Below are 13730 nucleotides of genomic sequence, written 5' to 3' on the forward strand. Positions count from 1 at the left end.
TTTTCTTAATTTTGAATGAAATCTCTCAACTGCTAACCATTTTCACATTTTAAGACCTATAGTGTGATAAACCTTTCAGTTCAAAGGTTTAACCATATATTATGAGTCTGCCCTTAGGCCTGTACTGTAAAGGAGGCTCACTTCCTCACTAAATGGAGCGACAATGGGCTGATTTCAGCCAAAAGGAGCAGGTTGTTTTAATGGAGAGAGTATGAGCGATACAAAAAAGCCTGATCACAGCCTGAAGCAACAGTTTTGCTGCAAATATGACAAGAGGAGGCTGATTTTAATTTCTGACAGCTCTACATTGAGCTGCTTTTAAATATGAAGCTTTAGAGCAACAACAACTGTTGTTTTAAACTGTGTTAAATATTGTTTTCATATATTTCACTGATCGCAATTATAAAATGCCAGTGTGTGTTTTATTGAAAGCGAGGCTGGTGTGCGTATGAAAATAGGTTACAGTGGGTTTTTTAGGTGCTGTAACTACAAGCAAATCTCATGTTGTCTCTGTACAAAGACCTTTTTAAATGTGAGAAAACAGAGTAGACCTACTCAAGATTTGCATTTGGGCAACACATAACAGGCGAAACAATTAATTTATTCATGGCCACATTAAGTTAAATTATCTGTCCTGCTGCGAGCGCACAACTTCTTTCAGTGGTGACTGACTGTATATAAAAGTAAATAGGCTATAGCCTAATAAATGACCTCCTGACGCGAGTCGGATCAACAGCTGAGCAGCGTATCCCCTCAGCTGAACATCTGTAGGCGGAGACGCTCAGAGAGAAAGTAAACAGCAGCGGATCAGCGCGATCTCTCCCTCCGTACAAATGCTCCGTTCTGATCCAGCTCCACTGGACTTTCAAAGTAAAGGTCACGCCAGCTGTAAATGAGTTAAATAGTGAAACAGCTGCGCTTTTATAGCCGATTTTATGATTAAACTCTGAACAGAACCTGGTCTGGACCAGGTAATGAGCTAAGTATAAGTTACCATGGTGATCTAGCCAGGTTAAAAGAGAGCCACCTTTGTAATACAGGGATACGATTTATCAAATGTAACTTAAGTTGTAATAATTGAAATTTCCAAAAGCAACTGTAGTTTAATTACATATTTTCTCCCAGTAATGTAACAGATTACAATTACGTACATTTTGTAATTAAATTACGCAACGTCGTTACATGTAATTCGTTACTCCCCAACACTGACTCCCTCTACCTTTGTCTCCCCCAGTCCCACATATCACATCTCCAAATGGTTCAGAATGCAGCAGCAAGACTGTTGACTAGATCAGAAAAGTGGGAGCATATCACACCCGTTTTTGCATCCCTTCACTGGCTGCCAGAACAACAAAGGATCCATTTCAAGAAAGTTCTAATGGTGTTCAAAGCCCTCAACGGTCAGGCCCCATCTTACATCTCAGACCTTTTACACCCCCCACCAAGCCCCCTAGGTCCCTAAGATCCTCTAATACAGGTCTTCTCCACATCCCCTGCTCCAGACTCAAACAAAAAGGTGATCGGGCCTTTGCAGTAGCTGCTCAAAACTTGTGGACCCAACTGCCACCTCACATATGCAATGCCCCCTCCATTTCTGCCTTTAAATCAATATATACACCCTGGCTTTTTCTCCCCATTAATCTACCTTACCTCTACACTATTAACTTTGTTAATATGTGACTGTCTGTTTTATGTATCTTTTATTTAAAATTGTTATTTTTACTTTCATTTTTTACCTATTGAATGCACTATGTACAGCACTTTGGTCAGTGTTACATTTTTAAATCAATCGCTGTTTGCTTCCTCCTTTTTAATCTGCTTTGATCAAATGTGCCACTGTACTGTAGTAACTACTTCTGGATGTTTGTTTCTCTCCCTTTTCATTACCTTATTTGTAAAATATATTCATTTATTTAGATTTATTATATAATTGTCAAAACAGGGCAGGAAATATATCAAATATTTGAAATCATCTTTCTGTAAATTGAAAAAAAGAGAGAACAAAAACATCAGAGCTTGGCTCAACTCACTTGAATTTAAAAGTTATCATACGTAGTTCTGTAAAGTATATACACTGTTTGCAATAATAACTGTCATTTCCAATAAATATGAACTTACACAGATCTTTTGAGTCATGGTAGATGTCGCCCTGATTTTTACAAGCTCAGGTCTACAACTCACCCCTGGCGACCCCCATGTTGGGTCCCATCTTGAGGCGTGGATGAATGTGGATGATTGTGCTCCAGACCACATCACAGGCAAAATGTCCAGGGACAAACTGCATGGTGGCTGCCAGGTAATCTCTGGCCTGGTAGCTCTCCTCTGTGTTGTAATCTGTATGGTTGGGTCAAGAAAAACAAGGATGAGATCACGTAAATATGTACAGACATGACTAAAAGAGCTGAGCGTGACATCAGAGAAGAAGTTAAAGCGTCTACTACCTTATACTGGGGTGCACAGAAAAATGTCAAAACCCTCTACATCTCCTTCTGACTTACCATCAGAGGTGTTGAGCCTCTGCCTGTAGAGAGACTCATTCTTCCAGATGTCTTCTTCACTCTCAGCCACCAGCAGAGAATTGCAAACATGGCTGTCATGTAGGTCCTGCAGCAGCATACGCTACACACACACACAGAATCGGTGAAGTTCATCTAAATTTGGTTTTGGTTTTGGTCGTGTATATACATATATATAGATATATATACATATAAGATATTAGAGAATATATATATATATAAAATAATACTATATATATCTCTATATACATATATATATCTATATATATATATCTATCTATTATATATTAAATCTGGGATATCTATATGTGTCTATATATTATATATATATCTCTTTTATATTATAGATCTATTTATATATCTAATTCATTATCTTATATTTCTATATCTAGATATATATATAGATATATAGTTATCTACTATATACACCCAACACACCACCACATCTATGGTTTATGGTTAAACATCTATTGAGGACCAACGTAGGGAAGAAAAGCTTACCAATGAGTGTGAAAAAACAATTTTCAAACCATGCCAGTAGGCACTGTAATTACATTTTTAAACTGTCACATGTATGTTTTTTTCTATCACTGTGTTCCTTTCAATATTTTCACAACATATCAGTGTTACTTCATTTGTATGATATTCTAAAACAACACAAAAACACAATCTGTGGTGTAATTTGCTGAATGATGCAGCAGCTACCTGATTGACAATTCTGCAGATTTCACTGATCTTCCTGACCACCATCTGATGCAGTTTTAAGTATTCAGGCAGCTCCTGATCTTCCTTCCTTTCCAACTCCTCAGCACTGACCTCTTTTCCTTCTGTGAAGCACCTGCAAAAATATTAAATATCACATGAAATGTCCACTTACAAGCCATTATTAAGCATCTGAGAATCCTTTCAAGGAATTTTGACAGGGACCTTATTAATCTCATTTTAGATTAAGTTAAGCTTCCCACTTTTACTCTTAAGAGCAAGTGTCATCACCATTTGACAAATGTTGAAACTGTGATTTATGATGACATCTCCTAGTAGTACAGGAGAACTTTTCAGGGCACATGATGCAATTATTTTACTTCTCCGCCTGAAAGAACAAGCAAAAGTGTGCTATTCTGAAATCCTTGATAAATATGGACCAAGGACTACAGGCTGATTATCAAATGTTAAATACATGTAAAAAGTAATGTGAGAGGATTTCCTAAGGCTTGGCTGACCTGGAATGGGAGTAGACCTTCACTCTGTCCTGGTAAATCTTAACAATCAGCCAGAAGTCGGGCATCAGTGCAGACTGACACTCCTGTTCATCCAAGGTGGGGCTTTCACACTCGGAGTCACTGCTGCCGCCATCATAGCCTTCAAACACAGAGTTTAAGTAACAAACAGGCAACATCATCATCATTACATCATCAAGATTTAAGTCACGTCAAGTATGGTAATCTTGTGACAGCTCCTCAACTCTATAGCCTGATATATCAAAGTGACAATACAGTCAAGCCATTTCTTTGCTTTATTATCAATGCTGTATGTTTCTTTAATCAATGTATGTAATGTATGTGTCTTTTATGTTATTATTTTTTAAGTCTTTCATAATGGTTTGATCTTCAAGCAGTGCAGTAAGTTTTGTTGCACAAGGTTCACTATTAATAATCCACATTTGTGTGGAACAACATGCTAACCTGAACTAATTGAAAAATAAAATGGAACTTAAAATTAAATTTGGGGTGCTGATACTGAAGCAGTCAATATTTGTTTTTTATGATGATGATCCAATCCTGTTTTCTACTTTCTAAGCTAATCTTCAGATCTATTAAGATGAACATCATATATTCTTTTTCACAAAGATATGAACCGCAAATTTGTCCATATGAAATTAATCTTTGTATCTTCACCTTTATTTGTAGCAGATCTAACAGTTTCAGAACCACTTAGATTTACTTGCATCACTATTGTTGGTTTGGTTCAAAATCAAATCAAAGCTTGGTACAGAAAAACAATATTTGGTCCTTTTGGCATAGTTCAACATTTTATTAGAGCTTTACTGACCTGCCATGCACACAAGATTATTATTATTAATATAAAAAATTGTGTGTATAAATATACATTGCTGTTGAATATCTGAACCTTCAGTTTAGGACTTACACACTGTAGTTGATCACTCTCTTGTAATATACTCTTATGATCGTATTTTGATTTCTGTATTGCCAAACCTGCTTTAAATCACAAAATATTGACAGTTATTTAATTTACTTCACAAATTTTCAGTTCATGAATCATTGCATGCAGCTAATCATAAGGATTATGAATGTAGAGCACTGATTCTTGAGATAAGGGACAAACCATGTCCTACATAGAAAAGTCTTATTTATATTAAAAATAAATACATTCATAAAAATAAAAATGCTTAAAAAGTTTCATGTAAAGGAATTGTGTTTAATCAGTTCATTCATTTCATATGTTTAAAAAAGATTTCAGCAGAATTTGTTCAAATTCAGGCTCTGTACCCAGAAAATACATGTATTTAGCCTGTCCTCAGCAAGCAGTCACAATGTCAAGCTGCAAAAAAGTGTTAAAAAGTGTTACAAATGCATAAATATACATAGCCAATGAAAATACAGTATCAATAAAATATCAAAAATACAAAAAGTGAATTTTAAATTATATTTTCCATTAAATGCTGCTGATCAAAGGTGTGTCCTAATTCTCCGTCAGATTTTTTAAACATCCTAAATAAATCAGGAAATGTTGTGGTCAGCTATCACCCTGAGGACCCCTTTTCCACTTCCTGTTCATAGTGAATGCAACAGTGGGAGATATGGTCTAGTAAGTTTTAAATTTTTTATATTTTAAACAAACAATGTTGATAAAAAATGCAGTCACAGCTTTTAAACGTCAACACCGTCTGTACATTATTATGATCTTAGTTAATAATTGTGAAAGAATATTGCACATTTTAGTTTAGGTTATAGAGGTAGCTAACTACTGAGGAATAAACAAAATGGCTCAAGTAAAAAAATACTCCATTTTGTCAACTCCGTCAGACATCAACTCTGTCAGATTTTGTGTCTGACGGAGTTGACTTGTATACTAACGGGGTTGACAAGTGATCCCAAAAACTCTATAGCAATATAATATTATTTTTGAATATGGTAAAGTATTCCAATGTTATTTAATTGGCTCTATTTACATATATACATATATGGGCTGATTTACATACAGCTGTATACAAAACATTTGACTTGTAGAGCTAAGACAGGCTAATGAGGTTACGACACTAAGTATTATAGCCCTATTACACCATTAACATGGTAGTTAATGATGTGACATAGTAGTTACATGATAGTTGAGGCTCTAATGTGGTAGTTAAATGGTAGTTAACGCTGTTAACATGGTAGTCACATAGTAGTTATTGCTGTTAACATGGTAGTTACATGGTAGTTAATGCTGTTAGCATGTAGTTACATGGTACTTAATGCTGTAACATGGTAGTTACATGGTAGTTTATGCTGATAACATGGTACCTACATGGCACTTAATGCTGTTAGATGGTAGTTGCATGGTAGTTTAGGCTCTAATGTGGTAATTACATGGTACTTAATGGTGTAACCTGGTAGTAAATGCAGTGACATGGTAGTTACATCGTAGTAAATGCTGTAAAATGGTAGTTACATGGTAGTAAATACTGTAAAATGGTAGTTACATGGTAGTTTAGGCCTTAATGTAATAGTCACATGGTAGTTAATGCTGTTAACATGGTAGTTACGTGGTGGTTTAGGCTCCAATGTGCTAGTTACATTATAGTTGCTGCTGTAACATGGTAGTTACATGTTTATGTTTAAATGTGGTAGTTACATGGTAGTTTATGCTGTAACAAGATGTAGCAGAGAGCTCTACAGCTTTACACCACAGACTTCAGCTACCAGACAGAGTCTTGCTATCTTCAGAAGTTTTCTGATGACTCTGCTGTCGTTGGATGTATCAGCAGGGTGAGGAGGCTGAGTACAGGGCTGTGGTGGACAACAGCGTCACATGGTGTGAGCTGAACCACCTGCAGCTCAACACAACAAAAACCAAAGAGCTGGTGGTGGATCTGAGGAGAATCAGGACACCAGTGACCCCAGTTTCCATCCTGGGGCATAACATGGACATTGTTGAACACTGCAAATACCTGGGAGCAGTGACGGACTGGGAACAAAAAACGGCCCTGGCATTTTCACCCACAAGCGGCCCACGGAAGGGGGATGCGAGCGCCCAAGCGCAATTTTTGACGCACGTAAAGAACAGGCACTTTTGATAGCCCCGGTGATAGTAAACCTAAATTCCCAAGCTATAAACAACTACACCCCAATACATAAATCACATTAATAAATCATCAGAGCCAGCCTCCCCATAATACAAACGTGTCTTACCGTCACGCAGTCATCCATGTCTACCTCTTCATCCTCCTCTTGCTCATATTCCTCACTGTCCTGTCTTTGTCCCTTGTGTGCTGGTGCTAGCAGTATTAGCGCTCGTGCTAGCTGAAGCTGCACTTGATTTTAAAAACAAATCAGTCGGTTTGCAGCATTTTTCACTGTCAACCAACAGTGCTCTCTGAGATTTCTCTTTTTCTCCGCTCCCACCTTGTGTCGCTTGATACCTCAATTCATTTTTTTGCTAGCTTAAACTCAGTCAACTTCCAACTTCCAACCTCCAAATTCCAACAACCACACTCAGACGGTCCACTCGATTCAGTCTTGAAATTCCCAGAAGGCATTGCTTCATTTTAAGTTTTGCAAACAACTATTCAAATAAAAAATGCAGGTAGATTTGTTTTATTTCAAACCATGCACGTTTTTGAACATCTGAATAAGACATTTTCGCTACAAAACAATGCAGTGATATAAAAGTTTGTGACTGTAGAAGGTAACCATGACTGTGATATAGAGACTCGTATGTGGCATATAAATAGTGATTAGATTGTCTCGTTATTTAGTGTATAGGATTAGGAGAAGTTTGGCTTCCCGTTGGCTTTAAAACCTTTATTGACGCTTGAAGCAGCCGGGAGAAACGAGCTTGGGACCGCTCTGTGATTTGTCGGCCGGCCCGAATGGCCCATGAGGGCCGCTGGCCCCTCTGGCATCTGCCCAAATTCTAGATTATCAGTCCGTCACTGCATTTGACCTATCATCTCATCAGGTCAACGATCGTGAGAAAATCCACTGACCACCGAAAAACATCCAAAAAACCTTATGATAGATTAGAGATTAGATAAATTTAGGCTATTTGTCCTTTACAGGAAAAATAAAAAACTTCATTATTATTATTTAGTTTAGTAGGCCTATTATTTGTCAGAGTTAACAGGCCGTTTGACGCAGCCGCTCCGCTTTATTTATTTATGTATTTATTTATTTATTAATTTAGCCTATTTATTCATTTGTGGCCACGGCTGCCTATTGATGCAGCCGCTACGCTTTATATTTATTCATTTAATTATTTATTTATTTATTTATTTGTGATGCGGCCACGAGCGGCAGGCGGGCTGCAGTGGCATTTGCCCACATTGCCCAATGGCCAGTCCGTCCTTGTCTGGGAGAGTACATTGACAATAAACTGGACTGGACTAAGAACACTGAAGTCCTCTGCAAGAAGGGACAGAGCCGCCTCTATTTTCTGAGGAGGCTCCGCTCCTTTAACATCTGCTGGACGATGCTGAGGATGTTTTACGAGTCTGTGGTGGCCAGTGCTATTCTGTTTGCTGTGGTGTGCTGGAGCAGCAGACTGAGAGTAGCCGATGCCAACAGACTTAATGAATTGATCTGAAAGGCCAGTGACATTGTGGGGCCGGAGCTGGACACTTTGACTGCAGTGTCAGGCAGGAGGATGCTGTCGAAGGTGCGGGCGATACTGCAGTACGGCTCTCACAAGGGCTGCACAATATTGGAAAAAACTGAGAGTGTTTTTTTTAGCCCTGCAATATGTATTGCGATATGAAAAAATACAGGAATTTTCATCGGATGACCTGAATAGCACTTTATGTGATGCTGCATTTCATACTGATCAGCATTTATATTTCATATGAGCTCATGCATGCGTGCGCCCACCCAGAACTTCCATTCCCCAGCTGGCTTACTTTCATTTGTAAAAATTACACCTGTCTAATTTTCCTTTGGGTGGGGGTTGGGCGTCGGTAACAATTTATAGCGGGTCAGCTCGGGTGCGAAACGTAATTTGTGCTACTGTAGGAAAACGGGTCAGATGCAGTTTTAAGTATGGTGTGTACGGGTGGGTTTTCAAAATAAGACCTGTGCAGGACTCTGCTGTGTGGTACCGACGTAAATAGTCAAACAAATTAATGGTGTTACCTCGTTGTGGCAACAGATGCAACACACTACCAACACAGAACATGTGTTTGGTCAATATCATCCTTCTTGTAGCCGAAATAATTCCAGGTAACTGACGTTGCTTTTCTTTTTGGCTCCAAGTCTTCGTTATCGAGATTTTCTCTTGTTCGTTGCTCATTTTTCAATGTTGTAACCAGCGACTTACTCCATGTGCAGGGGCTGGTCTGATTTGGCACGCTGATTAAGAACTAATGTGATTGGTGGATCGCTGTGCATGCAGAGTAGGGCTGCACAAAAAAACGTTAAAAAATCGCGATCTCAATTCACACATACACGTGATCTTATTTCTACACATAGCGATTCTGAAGAATTTTATATCTCGAGCTGAATCACAAACAAATGCTCCTGTTTCCTCCTGGATTTTTCGAAGCGCCCCCCAAACGCAGCACTGCCGCTGCCTCCGCCCTCAACCTGTGGTAAAGCATCTTTATAACACGGGATTCAGCGGAGGAAGCCTGCCTGCAGTTGAGTGTCTGGAAGGAGTGAGTGAAAGGCCGTTTTTAGACGGGGCAGCAAGCCGCCAATCTGCCCGTCTTTCGGGCAGCTAGGTCCACGGTTTTAGACAGAGGGCGGCAAATTGAGAGTCTGTTTAGGTCCGCCGATTTGCCGCCTCGGAGGGCAAACTTATTTCCACCTCGCCTGCTAGATGAGCAACTGGACAGCCGCTGAGAAACGAAACAGCTAGAGATCCAGGAGAAGCTAGCATCTCCCGGATCTCTAGCTGTTTCGTTGTGTTAGCTTGTTGTTGTAGCGCAAGCTAGAAACGGCCGCTACTTTCAAAGTAAAAGCCCCCGCTAAGAACCCAGTTCTAAACTACAATGGGGTGCAATGTAAAGCTCTTATTTTGAAGACAAATTTGTTGTCAACTGTTCCCAGCCCAACTTCGGGCTTCATGTCACGTCACATGTTTACTCGATGAATATTACGCCTCCGTTTTAGAAAGCCGATCACAGCAGCTATCACATATCACCTAGCCAAAGATACGGCCCCAATAAACACTGTACAACATGAGGGATTAAAGGATGCCCTCTCATCTTGGAGACTTGTGTAAAAATAATTTCTCATCGAATGATAGAACTTGAACAAAACAAAAAAAAACATTGCTTTGGCAGAGGCATATGCCTCTGCCATACTACACTGTTGTTTTACTCATCAGTGCAATAAACATTTTGTGAAAAAATCGTGCCAGAGAATTGTGATCTCAATTCTAAGCAAAAAAATCGTGATTCACATTTTTTCCAGAATCGTGCAGCCCTAATGCAGAGTCTGCATGCAGAGTCTGCATGCACAGTCTGCATGCACAGTGTGTGTGTCAGGTGCCCTTGAAATTAGGTGAGTTCATTTGCGTCCTACATCGCAGGCCCTGCGATGTGACTATTGCACACACATACATCGCGATGGCGATGCTAAAACGATATATCATTCAGCCCTAGCTCTCACCCTCTCCACAACGCTCTGGTCAAACAGATGAACACCTTCAGCCAGAGATTGATTGCTCCTAGATGCACCACTGAGCGCCACAGGAAGTCATTCCTGCCTGTGGCCATTAAACTGTTCAACTCCTCACTCTGATGATTAGACTTTCACATAAAAAAACAAAAAAACACAGAACAAACAAAACAAAGAAAAAGCAAAACTGTAATTTAAAATACAATTACTTCTCTATAGTGTAGATATTATCTAACTGTATATTTTATTGTATATTTTCCAGACTGTCTACTTTTTTATTTGATATTTTATTTTATTGTCTACTTATGTTATTTTATTTTATTTTATTATTGTCTACTTAATATCTTATTTATATCTTTATCTTTATCTCGTTTCCATTCACGCTGTATTTCTATTTCCTCTTTTGCACGGAGCGCCTGTAACAAAAACTATTTTGTTTGCACTCACACTGCTCTAGCCACAACCGGGCCTGAGCAAGGCTACCTCATCGTAGTGTGGTCATGTTACAAGGGAAAACAACAAAGAGAACATGACTAACTTTACTGACTTGTTTGTGGCTTATTTTGTGTAATTTTCTCGTCATATAGGGCACTCTCGCTTTCCTGGATTTCTTGATTATGCGAGGTGGCATAATATGCATGATTATACTTCATGTCCAGTTGTGCACGTCCCTTTTGCATGTGCTCTATCATGAGCAACCATGCCGAAGCCCACCTCTTCCAACTGTGCCAGGGCCAAGGAAGTGTACCCTGCTTGAGCATGATAGAGAGCAATCACATTAGTCAAACTCTGACTAATGGAGGTCTCTGGAGTTCAAACGTGTGTGCACAGTACAGATGGCTAATGTGAGTGTGCCCTAAAACTAATACAATGAGAAATTACTTGTCGCAATCACCACCTCCTTCAAACCTCTCTAACACTGATCCTGTTGGTCAACCAAAGTTTAACTTTGTACAACACTTACCCTGCATGTCTGAGTCCAGACTGCCCTGGCTGGAGACAACACTCTGGACTCGACTCGGCCTGGGTTTGCCACAGCCTGAGGTAAGACAGAATGACATTTCCCTGAGAAGATTAATTGTCACAGGATCACAGTCACAAGCCAGAGCCAAAATCAGAGATGGAACCTCAGATTCTTTAATCAAAGGCAGTGGAGAGAGCAAGCAGCGGATCGAACAGTGCTGGGTGCCCAGGTAGCTCAGTTGGTAGAGCATGGGACCCTCGGGCAGAAGCTTTGTACATGCTGCAGCTGCCTAGTTTTTGAGTCCGACCTGTGGACCATTGCTGCATGTCATCCCCTGCTCTCTCATCCTATTTTCTGTCATGTCCAAGCTGTCCTGTCAAAATAAAGCTGTAAAATGGCCCAAAAAATACATTTTAAAAAATCTGTTGGTGCTTAGTGTTACCTGTCACGTTATGGAGAGGGAAAAACCTGCAAAGGCAACCAACTACTTAATAATACACCATAGGTATGCAATGTGTCTGTTTGACTCACTGTGAGACGCTGACTGCATGGACTCAGCCAGACTGACACTTGACAGTGTCTTGGGGTGTGAGGTGGGCTCTTCATGCTGCATCTGGGTTGTACTGGGCTGAACTCTGACCTCCATCATGCTAACTGAACTTTGAGAGACAGCATCATGTGCCTCTGGCTTCAAGGCTCTGATTTGCTTACTGGCTTCTGCAATTGTGTCACTAGCAACACAGATGGACATCTTGTCTTCAATCTGCACAGAACAGAATTAAACTAAAATTAGCATAATTTTCATATCAACATGTTTCATCTATTGTAACTGTTCAACAAAGGACATTAGAGGATTAGACATCGTGGTTTGTTAGGCTCTGAAAATATTTATTATTGTTACTCGGAAACCAGTGTGCATTGACGTATCTGACCTCACTGTCTGCCTCTGCTGCCCGAGCATCTGCTTTACTCTCCACCATCAGCTCCTCTACCTGTGGTCCGGCAATGCAGGGGTCAGTGTGTGGAGGGGGGTCTGTAGTGCTCTCAGACAGCCTCTTGGTGGCATGGATCCTCTGAGGGTGCAGTCTGCTCAGGGACATATAGTAGAAACCATCCTGCTCTCCATTCAACACGTAGCCAGAGAATGAAATTCTGCGAAACTCCTGAGGGATCAGACATGATCTTAATCATACATCCTGACAACACTGCTTTTATGATGTTCCACTACAGGCAAATACTGAGATAAATGATAAATGTAAAGAAGAAAAAGGCTGATTAAAGGGAATAAGCCAAAAGATACAAGATGGACATGGATATCATTCTTTTTCCAACTGCAAAGACCACTGTGTAGTTTTGGAGAAGAAATTCAAACTGAAGAATTGTAAAATGTACAATATTAATGAGATAATAATACAAACTCAGAAATAGGTATTTTTGTGAATAAACAAACTTTTCTTAGAGAAAAATAAGTAAAATGAAGGTCTTTCTCTAATTACATTTCTTCCCCTGAACTAAAGAGTGCTTTTCCAAAGCTGGCATGAACAACATGAGCTGGGTATAAAAAAAGAAATATGATGGGAGGTGTCATGGTAAGTGCTCATTAGTGGTGCAAAGGATCATCATTGATCCATGATCCGTTCGGATCAATATCTTCAGTTCGGCACACACATGATCCGTGGATTGATATATAAAAAAAAAGTTGTGCACATGTTCAATCACACACTTGTTAAGTGCAGCGTGGTCATGGTGAGCGAAGGAACGGAGGAGCTTGAACGCCCCGCGCCATTTAAATCCCCTGTATGGGAGCATTTTGGCTTCCCTGTCAAACATAATGGTGAGGGAAAGAGGTTAGTGGATAAAACCGTGACGGTGTGTAGGCACTGTGGCACAAGAAAGCCATATGACAGTGGAAACAAATCAAACATGGCCACGCATTTGAAGCGACATCACCCCGGTGTTTCACTGACAGGAGTGAAAACGAAGGCTGCTCAACAACTGTTGCGCTAATGCGTAGGGATACGGAGGTTCTACGGTTGAGAAAATGTAGTGCAAAAAGAATTGGTGGTCTGACGGCAATGCAAAGCGCTGTGAATTTTCTCTATACAACGAACATTTGAACTTTTATAGATTTTTTTAGGTGAGCCTTGTTTTAGGTGGTTAAATTTCTCTTTTTCTCTGGACCCGTTCACTGCAGTACAAAGCTGAGCGTCTGGGCTGGAGCGGCTCTCTACTTCTCCAAACTGAGGCTGCGCTGATCGGTGATTATGGTAGGAAACGGATCGACTATAGATATGTACTTTATATGACCCCACTTAAAAAAACACTAACTATCCCTTTAATTGACCAATAATTAAATTTTTTTTTTGTCATTAAAGTATTTATTTATTTTCAAACGTATAATACAAAAACCTTACA

The 13730-nt window shown here is 39.7% G+C and overlaps 1 protein-coding gene across 4 annotated transcripts in view; it reads right to left on the reverse strand.

Moving 5' to 3' along the window:
• szt2 (SZT2 subunit of KICSTOR complex) overlaps positions 1–13730 on the reverse strand; it is a 221147-nt gene that overhangs the window by 112354 nt on the left and 95063 nt on the right. For all 4 annotated transcript variants that reach the window (XM_030433927.1, XM_030433928.1, XM_030433929.1 and 1 more), the window contains exons 37-43: positions 12248–12478; positions 11847–12078; positions 11316–11390; positions 3737–3875; positions 3222–3354; positions 2499–2619; positions 2182–2334 (exon numbers count right to left, since the gene is read on the reverse strand). In XM_030433927.1, coding sequence (XP_030289787.1) covers positions 2182–2334; positions 2499–2619; positions 3222–3354; positions 3737–3875; positions 11316–11390; positions 11847–12078; positions 12248–12478 — 1084 coding nt within the window. The remainder of the gene's footprint in view (positions 1–2181; positions 2335–2498; positions 2620–3221; positions 3355–3736; positions 3876–11315; positions 11391–11846; positions 12079–12247; positions 12479–13730) is intronic.

The sequence above is a fragment of the Sparus aurata genome, chromosome 11, assembly GCF_900880675.1.
Source record: "Sparus aurata chromosome 11, fSpaAur1.1, whole genome shotgun sequence".
Taxonomy (NCBI): Eukaryota; Metazoa; Chordata; class Actinopteri; order Spariformes; family Sparidae; genus Sparus; species Sparus aurata.